Genomic DNA, 19,517 nt, shown 5'->3' with positions numbered 1-19,517 from the left:
AGTTGGATCAACGCCATGGCTCAAACGTAGATTGTCACGTGTGATGCAATCGTAGAGCCCATACCAATCAGCTGTTGTTTGCAAGGCACATTTTACTGAAAACGACTACGTTCAGGAAACTATTCATGGTAAAACTTTATTTTCTTTAAGAAATATATTCTGTTATTTATATAATCGCCATGCAAGTAAACCAAAGTATGTTTGCAACCGCAATTATCGTTTTAGAATAAAAAGGGGGGGGGGGGGGGGGGGGGGGGGGGGGGTGAATTCCGTCCTGTTAAACCAAAAGAACTAAACTGGATGAATATTGTAGGAGAAATCTAGAGGAAAGTTTTAATTTGTGAAATTGGGTTTCCTGAACAGACATTCATCCTGCAGGAAAAATTTATAACTGTCCACCACTAACTGACGAGCTAATGTTGAGCTTCACAGATGGAATTACTCAAACACCTTCAATGCCTATGTTTTCAGCACAGATTTCACAAATCATGACACAGCTGTGCATTTTTTATACCTGTTAAGAGTCGAAAACTAAATTTTATTTTTATATAAATAAACATATATTGTGTCATTTTAGAACTTGTATTTTGCCAAAGGATGCATGAATGAAAGTAGTGAAATTCATTTTGCTTTGATATATGGATTTGAATTACAATTGTTCATGTTATTGTAATGCATATAAAAATAAGGAGATGTGGCACAATGTAAATATATGATATATATTCTGTGAGTTTATCAAACTAAAGGGAATAAGAAATGGGTATAAGCAATAACAGGTACTACTGTACAATCTCCAACAATGAGAAAAACTCATACTGTAAAGAGAATTTCATATTTACAAGTTAGTTTTGTTTTTGCATTGAATAATTTTCTTCTATTGTCTTAAAAGCAAATATGGGAAGTGGTTAAAATGCTAATGAGACAGCTATTATGGCCACCAGATGTCATTGTTACCTTGATTAAAAACTCCTTTTTAGCTCAGCTGACCTGACTCGTCACTTGGTTTCATTGTCCATAAACTTTTACAAAAAATCTTCTTTGAAACTACTGTGCCAAATTTAACCAAACTTAGCCAAAATCATCATTGCGGTATCTAATTTAAAAAATGTGTGGTTTGACCCGGTTTAACCCACCATGGCTAAAAATAGAACATACGGGTAAAATGTAGATTTTGGCTTATAACTCTGAAACCAAAGCATTCAGAGCAAATCTGACAAAGGGTGAAATTGTCTCTTCAGTGAAGATCTATCTGCCCAGGAATTTTCAGACAAATCTGACAACCCGTTGATGGATTGCTGCCCCCGAATTAGTAATTTGAAGGAAATTTTGCAGAGTTTGGTTATTATCTTAAATATTATTATAGATAGAGATAAACTGTAAACAGCAATAATGTTCTGCAAAGTAAGATCTATAAATACATTGTAAGTCAACATGACCAAAATTGTAAGTTGACCCCTTAAAGAGTTATTGCCCTTTATAGTAAATTTTTAACAATTTTCATAAATTTTTGTATTTTTTGTTAATTTTTAAAAAATGTTTTCAATTATAAATACTGGGCCATGTTTATTATAGATAGAGATAATTGTAGCACCAAAAATGTTCAGTAAAGAAAGATCTACATACACATTCCCATCACCAAAAACACAATTTTGTCATTTTATATGTGTCCATTGTTTAATATGCACATAGACCGTCCAAGGTGAGTGACACAGGCTCTTGAGAGTCTATAGGTCATTAATACCTGTAGATTACTTTATCATGTTTATACTGAAAAAATATTTTGCTTGGAGGGAGAAGTTGAAAAAAGTTCTGTCTTCAAAGGAGTTGATATGTTACTATGTACATTTACCATTATGTTACTTGATGTTCTAGCAATACACACAATACGGAGACTAGTCAATCTTTGTGAATTATTTTTCATAGGATAGGAGTAATTGAATATGTGTATATAATCAATAATTAAAAATAGTTTTGATTTACATTAAAAAAGAAAAGTTCTTATGTCTTAAAAATGCATTTCATGGTGAGGTACAAAAAATATACTGTAAACAGTAGACTATAGATATAGGTGAACTAGGTACAAGAGAACTCTAAATCTTAAACACTACAAACCACCTCTGTTCTATGGAAGATAATGATATGACTGGACTAGAAATACACACAACCTGTAATTAACTGCCTTTACAGCGCTTTCGCGCTTTGATTATTCTTGGGAAAGCAATTTCATATGTATTTGAAATTTTATAGTTCAAAGAAATATCTATTGGCTTGTATCAAGACTTTGGTAGTTTCAAGAATTCAAATATCAAATCCAAGAATTCGAATATCAATGAAAATATACTTTTTCTTCAAATCATGATAATAAATGAATTTAAAGTTCTGCATTAATTTTCTTACTTCTTCTAGAATTGGCGATTGCTGTAGCTTGTTTCTGCATTTCCAGTTTTTTAAGTAAACCAAAATTTTCTTTCTTCAGCGTATCACAGACTTCATGTAAGCCTTCGATTTCTTCCTCCTATTGATTATAATACAAAGTTCATTAACAAAAAGCTATAAATAATCATGAATGGTTATGTACAATTTTTACTTGTAAGACTAGAAATCTAAAACTGAATCACCTATAAATTTTACTTAATCAATATCTATAAACTTAACCATATGCATGGCATAAATGTTCACATAAATAATTTGCTTCTTATTTTTGATTTTTCTATGACAGCTAGCAATCTTCATATAAATCTTTATAATCTATTAGAATTAAAATATCCCTATAAGTATAAACGCTTTGATAATTCATCAGTTAACAACAGAGCTTACTTCATAATTGATACAAAAAAGGGATAAATAACTCTTGAACATCTAATTTAAAAATTTTGACAATACCATGTCAGTACAAATATTTATTAACAACAACCTGGATTAAGCTAATAATTTTTACAACAATGTAAATTTAATAATTAATCTGTGCAAATGCAAATGTTATTGTGAAAATTATTTAAAACAGAAACATTAAAAACACAAGTTAATGGCGTATTATGCTATTGTTATGCAGCTACATGTGTATTCAAACGTCCTAAAGGGAGATAACTCATGGTTAGCATACAACATGAAATATTCACAAAACGTAAGGCGACTTTCAAAATGTTTTAACTTGTGTGGAAGATGCCATCTACATTTTTGTTCACATCTATAATAATATAATTTCAATCAAAACAATAAAAATCCAATGTACTGAATTGGGGTTTTGAATAGGTTAGGTTATTGATGTGATGCTATAATTTTTCAAATTTCACTGTTTTCCAAGAAGCTATATGACTTACTGGGAAGAACATTTTGAACTGTTAACCTATCATTTTTTAGGGAACTTTGGAAACATTATCCTTAATGCCTTAGTTTCTGAAATGGTAAATTTTGTTTTTCTCATTATTAGTTTGTTTTAGAATATATTTTGATATTGTGTGACAGATAAAAATGATTTTCTATCTAATGAATTAAATGTCTCTGTTTAAAAATGTGTAACCTCACCCTTCTTTGTAACTGTGTCAACATATCATTACCATCCTGAAGGGAGATAACTCATGGTTAGTATAAGGAAAAGAAACGGTGTGAATTCATAGGCAATAGTATTCAATATATAAATCTGTCAAGAATTTGTTGATTTTAAATCTATATTTTTAGTTTTCAAATCATCCCAATTATTTTGGAATTTATATAAGGACATTAAAACTGCTATGAATTCACATTTTTGATTAATAGAAACATACACAAATAACAATTCCTCACAATCATTAATTTAAAAAAAAACAAAAAAAAAACAGAGTCTATTAGCAATTTCATATGACTTGAATTTTTTTTTACCTTTCATTAATTCACAAAAAAAAAGTAATTTGAGTTGGTATAAATTTCAGAATTGTTATTCAGTTTGTCCAACAAAGAGAACATTCTAAATTCTGCCTATTCCCAAATTTGGTGTTGTGCAACCAAACCATCTTAGTGATCTTACTATTAATTCTATTACAAAACACATAGTAATGAATTAGTCAGCCAAAAACCCAACAACTAAATCATAAAATATTAATGAGGAACTGTTTAAAACAAAGAGATAAATAAAACAATAAAGCACCAGGAAATTCTGCATTTTACATATCACAAGTTGAATATATTGAAAAGCACAAACTAAATCTCTGTTTTTAAACACATACAAGTATAAGCAATAATTTATATCTATGTCAATTTTCTAAAATTCTTAGGAATTTTACTAAACATTACTGATACTTTTCGAAATATTGAATACTGTAGAAATATTATCTAAATAGTTATTAACCTGCTTGGTAAAAAATAAAAGACTGAAATGTTAGAACATCAGAAGTTATTCACAAAGGATCAACCAGGAATAAAGGATGATAACAAATAAAAAAGCAAACAATTGTTTTACTCACGTCTGATGTACCATTACTGTGTCCATTGGTCATTGTGGCTAACTGCTTGTCTTCGTCCACTAGAATACAAAACAATATTTAGAATCAGAGTTTATATAGACTTCTAGAAAATGGAAAGTTTTAGATCATGTGATGTTACTACATTGTTGTCGTTAGTTTCAATATGAAAAATGGCTTTCCTTTGGCCACATACTCTTCTGTGATGTAATGTATGGTAACACTATTGTGATCTGAATACATGTATGACAACACCACATGCATGTACGTATGATTACACAGCTTTGGCTACATATAAATATAAACAACCCATGAATGAAAAATATAAAAGCATACACCACATGTATGTATGTATGATTACACAGCTTTTGACTATAAATAGATATAAAAAAAACATAATTGAAAAATATATGGGGAACACCACTGTGATTATGTAATACTTTGTTTAGAAGAGAAACCATAATCGTTTGACACCTGAAAAGATCTCTTCCAGGGATGGGATTAAAGTTAAAATAGGGTACATGACAGATTTGTGTACCTGATTGCAATTATCACATATTTAGTGGACATTTAAAAATTAAATGCTCTTAAAATTAGTTGACTTTTAAATTAATTTTGGCTAGGATATTTTTATCCTGTAACTTAGTGATCAATGTATTTGATTAGTTGGAAGGAAATTCATATTCCTATCTTTGGATTATAGAATGGTTATACATTTTATACCAATTACAATTGGCAAATTTAGTTTAAGGTGACACAGCACTGAAAAAAAAATATGTTTGTAACAAGAAGTACAGCTGAAGTTGAAGTTACAATTGAAAATACAGGGGAAAGCAAGAAAATATAACGTTATAATTAATTCTTAAACAATGAAAAACTTATATCAATCAACCACATGTTGCTTATTAAAAAAATAATCAGCTGTTTGGGAAAAAATAAACTTACTCAGAATAAGAGAAATATTTTTTAGAAGAAATTCAATTGCTTTAACTTAGTGAAAGGTGACACATATCACTGAAAAAAAAATTTGTAACAAAACCTTTTATTGAATTTGAAAACAGGAGTGAACTGTATTCCAGTACTTTTATAAATTACCTTGAGTTCCCCACAGTTCTAATACCATATTATCTGACTGGAGATACCTCAGGAAATCTTCGGTAACTTTTTTTATTGTAACTTGCTGCCTCATTTTGAGATCTGCGTAACTTTTACCCCACACAGTCTTTGTACTGATAACATTTTCCTGATTGTAAAACTTTGTCCTGAAATGAAAAAAAATAAATTCTAATGATTATTTTTGTTCTTTATAAAGATAAGATTCCCCATTCAATTTGAATTTTAATACAAAATTGAGTAGATGTCGTATGATTGGCAATGAGATATTGAACTCTCTTACCAGAATCGTAATAACATAGAAGGTAAAACTATATGTTATAGCACAGCCTGTAACAATGAGCAAATCCCATATCGCATACCAAGCTATTAATTAAAGGCTCTAAAATGACAATAAATACAATTCAAACAAAAAAACCTAATGACCAGATTTATTTTCAATTTGAACTGCTTGCATCTTTTTGCTTTATCTAAAAAAAAATAAACAAGAATGTGTCCATTATTATAAGTACATGGATGCCCCACTTGCACTATCATTTTCTATGTTTAGTGGACCATGAAATTGGGATAAAACTCTAATTTGACATTAAAATTAAAACGATCATATCATAGGGAACATGTATACTAAGTTTCAAGTTGATTGGACTTCAATTTCATCAAAAACTACCTTGACCAAAAACTTTAACCTGAAACTTGCACTATCATTTTATGTTTAGTGGACCATGAAATTGGGGTAAAAACTCTAATTTGACATTAAAATTAGAAAGATCATATCAAAGGCAGTATGTATACTAAGTTTCAAGTTGATTGGACTTCAACTTCATCAAAAACTACCATGACCAAAAACTTTAACCTGAAGTAGGACGAATGGACCAAGGAATGGACAGAGGAACGGACGGAGGCACAGACCAGAAAACATAATGCCCCTCTTCTATCGTAGGTGGGGCATAAAAATGAGTTAAATAATTTTAATTCTGACAGTAGAATTTTTTTTTTATTAGTTTTTAGTTTTCAAGATTGATGTTCAGGCCAACAACATACAAAAGATAATTCACTTGGAAGCTACACCGAACAGATGTTACTGTCTAAATTCTAATCATACCTGCAGTAAATGCCTCTAGATTGGTTCTCCATGGTCCATCGAATGCCCATACATTGTGGTAACATAAATATCATATTGAATGGTTTTCCTATCATCTCATGTGGTTCTATAATCTCATCTTCACTGTATAGCTCTCCCTTACCATCACAGGGTAACAGTTTCACCTGGGTCACTGCTTCCTCTTTTCCATGATAATTATGTAATGTAAAATGTTCATCTATCTCTACACAATATGACAAACTTTGTAGTAGAATATGGGCACTGAAAAAAAGAAAACATCATATGGAACACATGTTATCTCTTTGATTTATTTGTTTCTTCTGAACAGCTGACATGTATAAGTCACTACTTTAACAGAATCATTGTCTAGTTTACAATTCTCGTATTAGCAAAATCGTTAATTATCTCCCCTTTGTAGAATTACCAAAATGTTGAAATGTAGCAAAATTGTCAATTATTTTCCCTTTATAGAATTAACAAAATGTTGAAATTTAGCAAAATTGTGAATTATCTCCCCTTTGTAGAATTACCAAAATGTTAAAATGTAGCAAAATTGTGAATTATCTCCCCTTTGTAGAATTATCTAAATGTTGAAATGTAGCAAAATTGTGAATTATCTCCCCTTTGTAGAATACCAAATGTTGAAATGTAGCACAATTGTGAATTATCTCCCCTTTGGAGAATACCAAATGTTGAAATGTAGCACAATTGTGAATTATCTCCCTTTTGTAGAATACAAAATGTTGAAATGTAGCACAATTGTGAATTATTTACCCTTTGTAGAATTACCAAAATGTTGTAATGTTGATGGGAGAATCCTTATGTTGCAATGCATTGTACTCTGGTTAACAATACTTCATGAAAGGAGTCATCAGATCATGTTTAACATTCTTCACAGGCAGTTAAATCATTTAAGGTTAAAAGATACTTTTCCTTATGCCTTGAAAATTAAGATTTATTGCCAACAAATATTTTTTATAACAAAACTTCTATTTTTTGTTCTTACCTTCCAAGGAAAATATCTTCCACAGGATCCCAGAATGGATCTTTGTCTCTTTTAACAATCACATTTTCTCCATCAATCCATCGAACATACATTTCATCCATTAAATCCTTCCGATGTAAAAATTTACTTTTAGACCAAATCCATACCTACAAAGAGGAGAGCATAAAATAATGAATCAATAGGTTCTAGATGTAGGATTTTCTGATATCAGTTTTGAGTTTAAATAAGAATTATCTAGAAATACCATATAGCATTCTTTATTACCCATTGTTGAAGACCATATGGTAAACTCTATACATTTTTTGTACATTTATATTTTTTTTATTGCTGTCTAACCACTAACCACATATTTCTTTTTATTCTTGATATTTTAGAGAAAAAGAAACACTTTTTTCCACTGTATATGTAAGATTAATTTTCCTACAAATTAATGACAACCCTCGTTCGTTTCCTGTTCTCTTTAAATTAGTTATTGTTTTCATTGTCTTGATGTTTTGATATTGACAGATATTTAAAAAAAAAGCTCTAAGCATACCCAAGAGTGATAAAATTATTCTTTATAAATAATATATCCCCTCTATATAATGGAATGATATATTTGATCCTTGTTATAACTCTTGACTGCCTTGACCTCAAAGTTGATGGCTTTACCTTGTTTGTCTTTTTATTTGTAACTTTTATAATGACATCTTTCCCCGTTGCTTGACCTTTAGGATCATGACTAGCTTCACTTTTAACCTCAGCATCCAATATAACATTCTGCAAATAAAAAAACTTGTAATCAAACTATGTCACAGAATAATTATTGGAACTAATTCAGAAAAGAAATAAATCTTTCCTCTTTTAAACTTTGTTATGGTCTTAATTCATTCATAAATGATGCCTCTTGTTCATATGATGTTGTTGGTTCATGTCCTTAATATTTATTTTTTCGTAAATTGTTTTTTTTCATCAATTATAGACTGTAAGTTTTTGCAATTGAAATATTTCATATTTTTCATTTAAACCCTTTTATTGATGACTATATGTTAAAGGGCCAGCTGAAGCTTGCCTCTGGGTACAAGTTTTCTTGCTGTGTTGAAGACCCATTGGTGTCCTTGGTCTATTTACTGTTCTTGGGTCGGATTATTGTCTCTTTGTCAAATTCCCCATTTACATTCTCAATTTTATATGGTATTGTTTTTTCTCATTTTAAATTTAAGAGCTGTTGCATACCTTTTTGAGTTCCTCACTGATGGCATTAGCTTCAGATACAAGTGGCATCAAATCCATAAACTCCTGGAATACCATCACAGACCGTATGTTTTCTGTAGACTCATGGACACGAGGGGTCTGGATATCCATGGCAACACCTTCATGTTCAGCTAACTCCATCATGAAATAGTCAAAATTATATCGATCCATTGGATCACTCGCTTTTCTGTCTTTTGGAAAACCAATAAACTGATATAAACAGCTCGAACCAAACTTTAATCTGTCCTAAAAAAATAAATGAAGATTTAGATAAAAGATCACAGTTTTATTTGTAAAACTCTTTAAAATTGATTTTATCAACATATTTTATAAAATCTATTTTAATTTTTTACTTGTATATCGAGATATAAATATATTTTTTTGCTGTAGGGCTGATATCTCATTGAAATTTACCCAATATCTCATTTCATTCATAATAAAGATATAATTTTGCTTGTTCTCCATTTGACAGCTTGATTTTCTAAGTAATTTAATAAATGGAATGAACAAATTTTTTTGTCGTCAAACAAGGCAAATTTTTTGTGCATTAACTTATTTCCATTACCTAGAGATAAGAAATTATGGTGATTTTTTAAGAAAGAACAATAATTGGAGATTAATTATAGGGAATATGGTAATAATATGTACATTTAAGAGCCATTCTCTGTAAGCATCAAAATATGCTGGAAATGGACCTTCACAGATCTTAATAATATTTGGTACAATTATAGTGTACTAAGACCCTTTTATTATGGTACCATTAAAAATTCATTTTATTTATGCGTTTCCATAGTAACCGACCCCATATTATCTTGTATTTATGTGAATTCTGGTATTCTCAGTTTTTAACCAATATTATGGTTAAATGTTGGTTAAATGTCAGTATATATAATTTTATTTGTTTGCCTCCCAATAAATCACATATTCCGATTTATTATTATTTTTTATTTGCACTGCAATCCTATGAAAAAAATATTCTTAGTGATAAAAAGGTCCCAAAAGTGATGAAAATGTGAAAAATTACTTGGTCAATTATATCAAATGTGTAATAAAAGTTTTTATATTCACCCAGTTGCATGATTGGCATTTATAATATATAAAATACAAGATTAAGGAATGCAACTTCATGAAATATTTCATACAAATAATTGCTATAAAGAACCAGAACAAAAGTTTTTACTATTGGGATTCACCATCTATATTATTTTTTGTGTTTATAAAATCTTCATAGAAATTGCAGATTGAACATGGAAGTTTTGATAGAATTCATACTTTGTTGCTAATTTTCACCATGAAATACACTTACCAAATGTTGCAGTTTGGTTTTAGACTTGACTTTATGACCATTAACAAATATCTTTGCTGTTTTGGAACCAGGTTCTAAGAACATCTCTTTATCATTTATATTTATAAGTTCAGCATGTGACGGTTGTATTCTAAAATATCAAATATATAACTGAACATCTTGATAACCATATATCCAGAGATTATAGGGATTGAGTTATGTCCCCTTAGTATTTCATTTCATTATAGGGATTGAGTTATGTCCCCTTAGTATTTCATTTCATTATAGGGATTGAGTTATGTCCCCTTAGTATTTCATTTAAACTCATGATGATTGAGGTTATGATTTTTGGTTCAAAGTTAAACCACAAAATGCTGCATTACTCTTAATGTTTACCAGTAGATTTTTCGGAATAACACAAACAGCATTTTTCAAATCAAAACTAGGCAAAAGTATGACTAGGGTAATTTAAGGTAGCACAATACAAAGATTTGTTCACTCCCAATCAGACAACTTTAAACTGATGTAATTCATTTCATCCTTCTTTATATTTTATAAATGAGGTACCAAAAGAAAGAAGAAAGATTTATCTTTTAAATTGTGATAATTTCATTATGACATAATTATTACATAATCAATTGTTATGTAATTAGTTGCTATATTGTGATGTCCACACTTGAATGAATTTAGCGTCTTTGTTCTTCATAGCATCCCAAAATATTTTATAGATTCTTGTACAACACAGCTTGACCTCCAAAACTGTGTCTCAGATTTCCAAAAACATCAATAGAACAAATTTTATATCACATTGAATTTAGTGATCTCTTATGAATTGATGTTGCAAACTTCAATGAAGATTTATGAGAAAATGAAATACAATAGGAAAAATCTGAGGCACAGTTTTGGAAGTCAAACTGTGTTGTGCAAGAATCTATAAAATATTTTGGGATGCTATGAAGAACAAAGACGCTAAATTCATTCAAGTGTGGACATCACAATATAGCAACTAATTACATAACAATTGATTATGTAATAATTATGTCATAATGAAATTATCACAATTTGAAAGATAAATCTTTCTTCTTTCTTTTGGTACCTCATTTATAAAATTTAAAGAAGGATGAGTGGAATTACATCAGTTTAAAGATCTCTGATTGGGGATGAAAATCTTTGTATTGTGCTACCTTAATTCACTTTCACATTTAAATTGAAAATATAATTTGAACCATTCACTCCAATATCATTCATTTGCAAATAAAAAAAAATTCTATAAAGATTTTCATATTTAAAGCTTTTATATTTAACTCACCCCAGTCCTCTGACCTCAATTTTGACTTTTGGGTTTCCTGTCTTACCCAATAATGTTGTTCCTGGAAAAGTTAAAATTGCAAATAATGTTGATAATCAAGGGACATAATTTTAGATATTTAATTTAAAGTAAGTTGCAAACAATAAAAAAAAAACATTAATGGAATGCATGTTGAAACATGGAGTGTGCACAAAAAATCAAATCTAATTTTCCTTCAGTGATACAAGTACTGAATTAAGTATGCTGACATCAACACTAACAATAAAGATATTCTCAAGCAAATAATCATAAACTGGATGCTGATTCCCATATTTCTGTAGACACTGATTTAGAAAGATATTGAATAGTGTTCAAAAATAGGTCACAGTTTCTATAATATTACTTTGCGAAAAACCAATTACATCACATTACAAATACACATCTACAGTAGAATCTTCATTGATATTTGATAAATAAAGTAGGTCACAGTCTCTTAGTATTGCCTTTTCAGTCCATTAAATATGACAGGATCTTCATAGGTGTTAAGTAGGTCACAGTATCCCAATTTTACCTTTATAACAGCAATGTTTAATGACATTAGATAACATAGGATCTTCATTGATGTTTGTTAAGTAGGTCACAGTCTCCTAATTTTACCTTTATAACAGCAATGTTTAATGACATTAGATAACATTGGATCTTCATTGATGTTTGTTAAGTAAGGCACAGTCTCCCAATCTTTTTTCTGGTCCCCACTTGAAGGAGAGGACACTTTTGATCTTTCCCAGTCTTTTCTGAAAAATGCAAACATTACGATTTTAATTATTTCAGTATTTATAGGAGTTACATGATGGACATCACCTGTGGATCTGGATCTGCTAACCTATCAAGGGCACATGAAATCACCCTTAATTTTTTTGGTTGGGTTCATGTTACTCAGTCTTTAGTTTCAATGTTGTGTGTTATATACGGTTGTTTGTGTTTTTGTCCTTTTTCAGTTTTTGCCATGATTTGTCTTATGACTAAGGGACGACATCAAAAGTTCAATGTAGGATAAAAAACTTAATTCACATAGTTTTTTCACTGACCCCCCCCCCTAAAATCGATTTTAGATATACAAAACTTGCAGAATTTTAACCCCCCACCCCCAAACTATTTGATTTAAGTTTTTTATCCTACATCGATCTTTTGATGTCATCCCTAATCAATTTGAATATCGCTTTGGTATCTTCTGCCTCTCTTTCTCTGATGTATTGATATATTGATATATACATGAGAATGAATTATGAAATAGAGTCTTTAATTCAGATCCTGGTTATAAAAACTAGAGGCTCTAAAGAGCCTGTGTCGCTCACCTTGGTCTATGTGAATATTAAACAATGGAAACAGATGGATTCATGACAAAATTGTGTTTTGGTGATGGTGATGTGTTTGTAGATCTTACTATACTAAACATTCTTGCTGCTTACTATTATCTCTATCTATAATAATATTCAAGATAATAACCAAAAACAGCAAAATTTCCTTAAAATTATCAATTCAGGGGCAGCAACCCAACAACGGGTTGTTCGATTCATCTGAAAATTTCAGGGCAGATAGATCTTGACCTGATAATCAATTTTATCCCTGTCAGATTTGCTCTTAATGCTTTGGTTTTTGAGTTATAAGCCAAAAACCCCATTTTACCCCTATGTTCTATTTTTAGCCATGGCGGCCATTTTGGTTGGTTGGCCGGTTCACGCCACACATTTTTTAAACTAGATACCCCAATGATGATTGTGGCCAAGTTTGGATTAATTTGTCCCAGTAGTTTCAGAGGAGAAGATTTTTGTGAAAGATAACTAAGATTTACGAAAAATGGTTAAAAATGGACTAAAAAGGGCAATAACTCCTAAAGGGGTCAACTGACCATTTCGGTCACGTTGACTTATTTGTAAATCTTACTTTGCTGAACATTATTGCCGTTTACAGTTTATCTCTATCTATAATAATATTCAAGATAATAACCAAAAACAGCAAAATTTCCTTAAAATTATCAATTCAGGGGCAGCAACCCAACAACGGGTTGTCCGATTCATCTGAAAATTTCAGGGCAGATAGATCTTGACCTAATAAACAATTTTACCCCATGTCAGATTTGCTCTAAATGCTTTGGTTTCAGAGATATGAGCCAAAATCTACATTTTACCCCTATGTTCTATTTTTAGCCGTGGCGGCCATCTTGGTTGGTTGGCGGGGTCATGCCACACATTTTTTTAAACTAGATACCCCAATGATGATTTTGGTCAAGTTTGGTTAAATTTGGCCCAGTAGTTTCAGAGGAGAAGATTTTTGTAAAAGTTAACGACGATGGACGACGGACGACGACGGACGACGACGACGGACGCCGGACGCAAAGTGATGGGAATAGCTCACTTGGCCCTTCGGGCCAGGTGAGCTAAAAATAAAATATTTAAAAAACTTACTTAAAATTTCAGTGCTTCAAAAATAGTGCAAAACATCAAGAGTTTTTTTTTTTAATTTTTTATGAAATTCCAATAATTAATAAGTTGAACACCATTTTTCAAGAAGTCTGTCCATTAAAACTGGTATACCTACCTAGCCTGTTCTAATCTTTGTTCCCATGTTAGCTGCATGTCTTGCATTTTCCGTTCATTTTCTTTCAACATCTTTTCCAACTCTATAAATACAAGATGGATTCTTATTAATTAAAATTTGTTTTATCATATGATTAAATCCAAAATCCTAAAGAACTGGTAACTATATTTGGTGAAACATTTTGTGAAGAGAACTAAATTGTGCAATTTCTAAACTAAATGGTTTCTCTATAACTAGTTTTCAATACACTTTTCAATTTAACTTCATCAATCTTTCTTACTACTATAATTACTTGTTTCATGAAATCAGAAAAACCTGGAAACTTTGAACACAATGCAGAAGACTTCATATGTATGAGCATTAGACCACACACAAAATAGATTTTTTCTTCAAAATGTACAATTACATAAATTCTTTCAAATGATCAACTAAAATTGAAAATTTGAGGACATTAAAGTTTTAGTTTTGCAAGATAGCCTCAAGAATCAATATTGATAATAAATCTTTTGAGATTTATGAATTCGGTCAAACTTTAGTCCATAATGAAATAGTTGCTAGATTTTTGTACCTTAATCCGAGCTCATTAAAACAATAATAAACATGATTAATAAATTATCACTTTTTAGTTATAAAAAATCTTGTTCATTTTTCACAAAAGTTTTTTTTACTCAGCTAATGATATAACATCAAAGATGATAAATTTGATGGATACACTACAGATAATAAAAAAAATAGTTATATAAACTGTGACATATAATCAATTATAAATCATGCTTTGTGTATATCGTGCATAAAATGTGCATGTAAAAAGTACACAAAGTACAGCTACATTCCATAAATATGTCATACATGTACATGCAATTATAAATTTCAGACAACATTTTTTAAAATGAAATCTCATATTTCTTGCTCACATTAACATTTCTGGTACCAATTTTCATAAAGTTTATCCTACATTAGTAAAAATAAGTTGATTTTTTATGATTGTTTGGCTTTATGAAATAATATGTGTTCGCACTCTAGGCACAAAAAGTTGGCAGTTGGAAAAGTGAAGAAATAGATGCAATTAAATTCATGATATGGAAAATGGTCTGAATGTTTTGTGCAAAAAATATGCTGAATGTAAAATTTGATTATTTTCTCTCAAGATACTGAAACATTAATTAATTGACATAATAAACTAGAAATTGTGTTTATTTCCTCATTGTAAGCATGCTGAGCGTGAGCAAGTGTAAAATGGCTGAGGGGAGGTCAACAGCATGCATAAAGGTCATGCTTCAATCTGTAAAATGCCCAACAGGGAAAAAATATCAAAGCTCAGGATTTCAATACAAAAACGTATAAGTTTGAAAAGTCAATGTTTTAAATGAAGAAGGAAACTTGAAGGGAATATACCATTACATGCAGTTTGATTAAAATAAGGATCCTGTGTCACTTAAAAGAATCTGGCTTTTTTTTTAATACCAGGATTTGCAGGATTTATAACGATAGACACTGTTGATTGGTTAATTCAATCATTATTGAAACAGGAAATAAACTGGAAGCTTGTAATGTTGTTGCAAACGACGTACGGACACAGGATCTTCATTTCATTCAAAGTGACATTGCATATATATGACCTTGACTTAATCATTCACCTTGACGAGACTGTTCTATAAACAAAACATCAATTTTTCATCATATTTTTTAAGCACATGGCACAAAATTTTAAATCTACATTTCATTGAACTAGAATGTTAATATTAATAATCTAGTTAACTACCATGTCACATCTTAACCAATGAGATTTTTACTAATTTTAGTTGACTATCATGTGACATCTTTTAAATACTAAGTTACTTCCCTTTTTAACGAAAAACTAACTACCTAAATTATTGTTAGTTATTAACTGTTAAGGATTCTATGGAAAAAAGGGTATTATTAAGTTCAGGAACAATCTAAAAATAATCTTATTGATCTGATAGAGAATTAGATGAAAAAGAAAATCCCCAAAATAATAAGACCCAAATCAATATATATATCCCCTACTAACTAAATAAAAATATTATATTTTGAGATAGAATACATTTATTTCTTTGTAGATCACATATTTATTCGATACAATTACAATCTAAAACAGCAATCACCTATAACATGCAATAAAAATTTCATATATTTATCAGTAAAAAGATAAAAATGTTATAAAAGTCATGCAAGACAATGTTTGTTAATAAATAATCAATAAAAAATTTGCATAAATTTGCATTTTTACCAACTCACCTTCACTGGAATTCTCCTCTACATTATTAAAATTAATTAAATGTATAAATTATTAAGTTAACTCAAATCACAAAGCATTATAATAACTGGTAGTAAGCATTTGAATTCATACAAATTTTGTCTGTCATAATCCAGAATTTCTGTTGGTTAATATAGTCTAGCTTTTGACATTGTCAGGTTTAATAAATTCCCCCTTTTGAATTTACCTTGAAGTTCAGCATTTTTTGTATATGTATATACTTTTCAAATATTTAAGTTTCGGGGAGAGTTCAGGGCCTTTGCTGTACTTTTTTTTCTTGTTCTTTTATTTGCCTTTTGTTATTTCACAGATCAAAATTATGCATAATCAAATAAAATTCAGTGTCTATACCTGAATATAAATTGTCAAGGCAACTTATGCTTGAGAAAATTTCTAATAGTGATTTCTAGATATAAGATTTTTGAAGTAATTATATACAAAATTAAGACAAATGGTCCTCTTTTTGAACAAGGAAAATATCATGGTCTCTAATTTTCCCTCAGCCCCTAAAAATCAGGCTATGACAAACAATCTATTATATTCAGTATTTTTTTCTTCTTTAAGAATATAGGCACACACCACTCCTGAATCATCACGGCACATAACAACAAATATTCAGTGCAATCAAACAAATTTATGCAAAATCTAAATGCTATTGTGACTAGTGATTCTAATTCAAATTCCAAATTTTTAAAGTTATATGTGTTAAACCTTACTAATCCAGTCAAATTTCAATACTTCTAATATGATTTATAGCGGGATTAACGATGCTAAAATTCAGCAAAAACCAATAGGAAAAATACTAAATAAGAAATCTAATGGTACTATTTCTATAACAAATTCACAAAAAAACATCGTCTATTTGTTTTCATGTGGAGCAATATCTTAAGATTTATCTCCCCTTAATAGTAACTATAAAGTCTAGTAAAAAAAATTTCAGATATTCTTGCCATTTGTTTAAGTTATATTATCAAAAATATATCTACTTTGACCTTCAACATTATTAAGTTACTAATTGGTTAATTTCACCAACACACATTATATGTAACTTCAAATTATACACAAAAGATTAGCCATCAAGAATTAAGAGTAAAAGACTCCAGTTACACAATCAAACAAGATACTCCGAATAATATAACAATTACCTTCGGTTGCCTCTTTGCTCATACCATGACCTCCACCAAGGCCACTCTTTTTTATCAAGGCCATAAGTTTGGCGTTCTCTTCCTTCAACTCTCGGATCATACGATCAGTTGGACTTTCATTTATAACTGCTTTATTTTGGATTTTCTTTGCACTGTAAGACACCAAAAAATATCATATCAATTATTTTTTGTGTCTATCTCGATAAAATGTTCTAGAAATTCAGACAGCAATTGATAGAAAGCAGCTAATAAAGTCATAACCTACCCTTTTTTCTTCAAGCATCTTGAAATTTTGAAAAAGACCTAATTCATAACTTGTTTGAACCAATGTTCATGGTTCACCCTTATCCACAAAATCCATTAAAAAACAAGAATGTGTCCATAGTACAAGGATGCCCCATCTGCACTATCATTTTCTATGGTCAGTGGACTGTAAAAATAGGGTAAAAACTCTAATTAGGCTTTAAAATTAGAAAGATCATATCATAGGGAACATGTGTACTAAGTTTCAAGTTGATTGGACTTGAACTTCTTGAAAAACTACCTCAACCAAAAAGTTTAACCTGAAGCGAGACAGACTTACTAACTGACGGAAGAACAAACGAACCAAAGGACAGACGGAAACCAAAAAGCATAATGCCCCAAAAAGGGGCTTAAAAAAGAAGAGACGATTAGAAAAATACCAGGTCCTATTTAGTTCATTTTTTTCTTCTTCAACTGTTAGGTTCTTGGACACCTTTATCTTTCAATATTAGACCTCTAGCTTTTAAGATGAAGGTCAATCCAAAAAAGCACTTCAAATGCATGGAATTTGTAAAGTGTTGTGTTCATATTTTCATACTTTTCATTGGGTACAAAACTAATATCTTTTTTTGAAAAGCATGGAAGAATTTTTTTTCTTTGATCTTCATTGTTTGCAATAATTAAAGTGAGTTGTCATCATTTTCAACCCATTCATTTGTCAAAGCTGTTATTGAACTTTGTCAATGTACACTTATATGAACAACGGGGATGTGATTTAGTCATTATATTCACAGTTAGGTTCTAAACAGTAAGAAAGATAAACATTGCAAGTAGGAGAAAGCAAATATTCTATAACAATAATTTACCGATCGGCATATCTGAGTGTGGATAAGGTCTCATCGTAATTTATATCTGCAGGACTTAGGGCAGCAATCTGTCAAAAAAAAAAATCTATGGTTTAATATAATCCATAATTATTAAATCGGTGTTTGTATTGTACTGCAAAAAAAACAGTCATTTAAAAATAAGATTAAGCCATCAAATCATAGGTTTATGAAAGTTGGTTGCAGAAAAACAGTATTTATTTGAATTATTGTGACCTGATTATATTTTTTTGGCTCAGTTAGTTTTCTGAAAATGACTTGACATATTTTTAGACATTTAAACTAAGAACAATTTAGATATGTATCTTTCTTTTAGGCTAAAAGTCAATTAAGATGAGATAAGAAAAAGAAAAAAAATAACATGTGTCTAATAAAAAATAATAGCTTTTAAAATCAATTAAAACTTTGAATCCTTCAGGCAAAAGAAATTAAAAATGTTATCAAAATGAAAGAACAAATACAACCACAGTTTCATTATTCACGGTAAAAAACATGAACTTTTAAGCTGAATACTTCTGATAAGCAATACATATATAGATTAAAAAAACAAAACACAAAATAGAAAATATATAAGAATTTGCATAGTGCCATAGCTTTCTAAAAAATCATCTTACATCTTATAAATAGTATGCAAGATGTGTGTTATACACTAGATTCAAAAGTAGGGCTAAAATCATAAAATCTAAAAGTCAAAATCAGTTATGATGAAGTAAAATAGCACTAAAACCCAACGATTCAAAAATGTTGTACAAAATCAATGCCAATGAGGTAAAATGTTGTTATGCCATGTTCCTTTTTTTTTTTACAATACAAACAAGTAATCTGCTCTTTGGTCCGGTTGTTGTCTATTTGACATATTCCCCATCTCCATTCTCAATTTTTTACTCAAATAATCATCGGAGAAGG

At 29.9% G+C, this 19,517-nt stretch overlaps 1 protein-coding gene across 5 annotated transcripts in view; it reads right to left on the bottom strand.

Moving 5' to 3' along the window:
- The window catches only part of LOC143069738 (kinesin-like protein KIF28), a 58,718-nt gene that overhangs the window by 7,778 nt on the left and 31,423 nt on the right, over positions 1-19,517 (bottom strand). For 2 of the 5 annotated variants that reach the window (XM_076244509.1, XM_076244510.1), the window contains exons 8-23: positions 18,594-18,661; positions 17,485-17,636; positions 16,321-16,338; positions 15,699-15,713; positions 14,062-14,143; positions 12,121-12,257; positions 11,485-11,545; positions 10,197-10,326; positions 8,873-9,136; positions 8,309-8,416; positions 7,658-7,803; positions 6,652-6,912; positions 5,532-5,698; positions 4,440-4,498; positions 3,526-3,561; positions 2,398-2,515 (exon numbers count right to left, since the gene is read on the bottom strand). In XM_076244509.1, the coding sequence (XP_076100624.1) occupies positions 2,398-2,515; positions 3,526-3,561; positions 4,440-4,498; positions 5,532-5,698; positions 6,652-6,912; positions 7,658-7,803; positions 8,309-8,416; positions 8,873-9,136; positions 10,197-10,326; positions 11,485-11,545; positions 12,121-12,257; positions 14,062-14,143; positions 15,699-15,713; positions 16,321-16,338; positions 17,485-17,636; positions 18,594-18,661 (1,822 nt within the window). The remainder of the gene's footprint in view (positions 1-2,397; positions 2,516-3,525; positions 3,562-4,439; positions 4,499-5,531; positions 5,699-6,651; positions 6,913-7,657; positions 7,804-8,308; positions 8,417-8,872; positions 9,137-10,196; positions 10,327-11,484; positions 11,546-12,120; positions 12,258-14,061; positions 14,144-15,698; positions 15,714-16,320; positions 16,339-17,484; positions 17,637-18,593; positions 18,662-19,517) is intronic. The other 3 variants (XM_076244506.1, XM_076244511.1, XM_076244508.1) reach the window with 3 other exon arrangements.

Source organism: Mytilus galloprovincialis, chromosome 3 (assembly GCF_965363235.1).
Source record: "Mytilus galloprovincialis chromosome 3, xbMytGall1.hap1.1, whole genome shotgun sequence".
NCBI classification, from domain to species: domain Eukaryota; kingdom Metazoa; phylum Mollusca; class Bivalvia; order Mytilida; family Mytilidae; genus Mytilus; species Mytilus galloprovincialis.
This window is presented reverse-complemented; position numbering and strand designations above follow the sequence as displayed.